Source organism: Sphaeroforma arctica (assembly GCF_001186125.1).
Source record: "Sphaeroforma arctica JP610 unplaced genomic scaffold supercont1.507, whole genome shotgun sequence".
In the NCBI taxonomy this organism is placed as follows: domain Eukaryota; class Ichthyosporea; order Ichthyophonida; genus Sphaeroforma; species Sphaeroforma arctica.
The window spans coordinates 11,884-14,383 of record NW_014040051.1 but is presented as its reverse complement, the minus strand read 5'-3'; the positions used below and the strand labels follow the sequence as shown (position 1 = coordinate 14,383).

The window sequence follows — 2,500 nt, the reverse complement described above, 5'->3', positions numbered from 1 at the left end:
CCCTGTATGGGATTGATGGAATCATAGTTCGATACTTTGATTACAGTTGCGTATGCATGCCTGAACGGCCCATGTATAGCACTCAGGACGATATTCTGTCTGTGAGCCATTTATAGCTACTTCTGTTTACGACGCAACGCTGTATACAAACAAACCGTTTGGCAGAAAAGAAAACAAACACTGTCTCACTTCTACCAGCGTAGTCCTGTCAGTGCGGGTATGCCCGACTACGCCTGTAGCGGTACAAACAACAGGATACTACCTATATGGCATCATAGCTCACGATATATATGGATTTATCTTCCATCTCATTTCACTAATCCTTTATTTCACTTGGCGCCTTCGTGTGCTCAGTGTGTGTTTCCCTCAAATCATGGGGATGCTATGGAAGCGCCTGAACGAGCCTGGGAAGTATTGGCGGCACGTGTACAAGGGACTGATCCTGTTGGACTACATCATCAAGGTTGGCTCAGAGAAGGTGGTTAAATCGTCACGTGAGAATATATTTGCTATCCAGACCCTCAAGGATTTCCAGATGATCGATAAGGATGGCAGAGATCAGGGTATGTGCCCAGCCAGTCTGCGGTTGAGTGTGCACAGGAATAGATTCTGCAATAGTAGGAGCTTATTTGCTATAGTTTCTACTGGCATATCTATGTATATGTATATACACATCTTCAGGGTAGCTATTTTGTATATTCAATTCATCTTTGTGTGATTTCTTATATATATATATTTATATATTCGTACATATATATATATATATATTCGTACACTCGCACACTCATATATATATATATATATATAGTCGTACATACATACATACACACACATATATATATATATATATGTATATTATGAAGTTTTTCGTACTCATAGACACCATTTGGTATTTGACGTGTGTGACACCAGTCATAATTTCTATTCTCCAATAAAAGCAATACCAATCTTCAACGAATGAGGCAGATAGATATGTCCTCATCCAAACCTCAAACCCTTTTCTGGACAATCTCTCAGAACCAGCCACCCATACGCTCACACACCGACAACTACATCATACCATTAACTCCCATTCACAGGCCAGAATGTGCGAGAGAAGTCCAAGGCTCTTGTTGTGCTGCTCAAAGATGATACCAAACTCAAAGAAGCACGCGAGAAGGCCAAGAGTGCTCGTGAACGCATGCGTGGGAGTATTGGTGGCCAAGACTCGCACTATGACGACGGGTTGGGTGCACCGCCTCCTCGCCAACCAAGTATGTGGACCTTAGATCCTGAGTTGATAGATGTGTTTATTGGGTTGTGTTGAGTATCCCTACATGCGTGTCTATATATATATATATATTTATGAAATTCTCAACGAACATGTATACTTGCATACCAATCCCGCTAAATAATCATTTATCATTCCTTCTCCTCTGTCTTGACCACATTTGTAGTGGGTGGCAGTGGTGGCTATGGTGCAGGATACGGTGGTCACACAGATGGACAGTCCCAGCGCACCAGCAGTGGAGGCCAACAACGGAGACGCGGCACCACGGTGAGTTGTGAGCTGTGAGTGGTTGATGGTGTGACTGTGCTAATGAGATTGCGAGAGATAAGAAAATAGAGATGGAGGTACATACGTATACAAGTGTATAATATATATATGTATATATATATATATATATATACGTATATATATATATATATACACACACACACATATATATATCTATATGTCTATACTATGTATAAACGTATACAGCTTCGCATGTCTGCGCATTATACTCTCTACGTGCACATTCTCATCTTTATATTCTCCTTGTCTGTAGTGGGTTCATTGTTTAGGTTTGCTTGGTGGTTATCGCCACACTTCATATGTGCATTATCATGACACATCACCAGTATGAAACACTGGTACTGTATGAAAATATACGACATCTGTCATTTGTTATTCTGTACATAGTATTTGTAGCATTGGTTTAGGTTTAGTGCGTCTGGTTGTGACTGAGACTATTATCTTTATTTGATTTGTTCAAAATAGCAAGAAGAAGATAGACAGCTACAGGAAGCCATCGAGGCCAGCAAGCGCGATGCCGAGGAGGCTAGCAGACGCCGTGCACAAGTGTATGTTATATATACCTGTATGTATATGTTATATACACCTATATGTATGTATACATACGTATATGTTATATATCTAGATTTATATGACGATATGTGAGTTATATATGCTTGCTGTATGTATATAGACCGTATGTAATTTTTTTTAGTGGATTTATGTGCCGAACTTTGTCTTGTTGTAGGCAGACGTGCACACAAGTGTTTATTGGTACATGCAAGTGACGTAGTGCATCAGATACTCAATGATGCCTATGTATGTCATCACACGTACATACTAGTCTGTAAAGTAGGTATTCAGACTTATATATGTATGTATGCATGCATGTATATATATATATATATATATATATATATATATATTCAGCAGGATGTTGTATTCAGCGAGTGCACATAACCC

The 2,500-nt window shown here is 39.6% G+C and overlaps 1 protein-coding gene across 1 annotated transcript in view; it reads left to right on the top strand.

Annotated features, from left to right (window-relative positions):
- Nucleotides 1–2,500, top strand: part of SARC_06831 (hypothetical protein) — a 10,157-nt gene that overhangs the window by 2,946 nt on the left and 4,711 nt on the right. Inside the window, exons 3-6 of the mRNA XM_014299245.1 lie at nucleotides 355–563; nucleotides 1,080–1,253; nucleotides 1,437–1,537; nucleotides 2,024–2,106. Of these exons, the coding sequence (XP_014154720.1) occupies nucleotides 355–563; nucleotides 1,080–1,253; nucleotides 1,437–1,537; nucleotides 2,024–2,106 (567 nt within the window). The remainder of the gene's footprint in view (nucleotides 1–354; nucleotides 564–1,079; nucleotides 1,254–1,436; nucleotides 1,538–2,023; nucleotides 2,107–2,500) is intronic.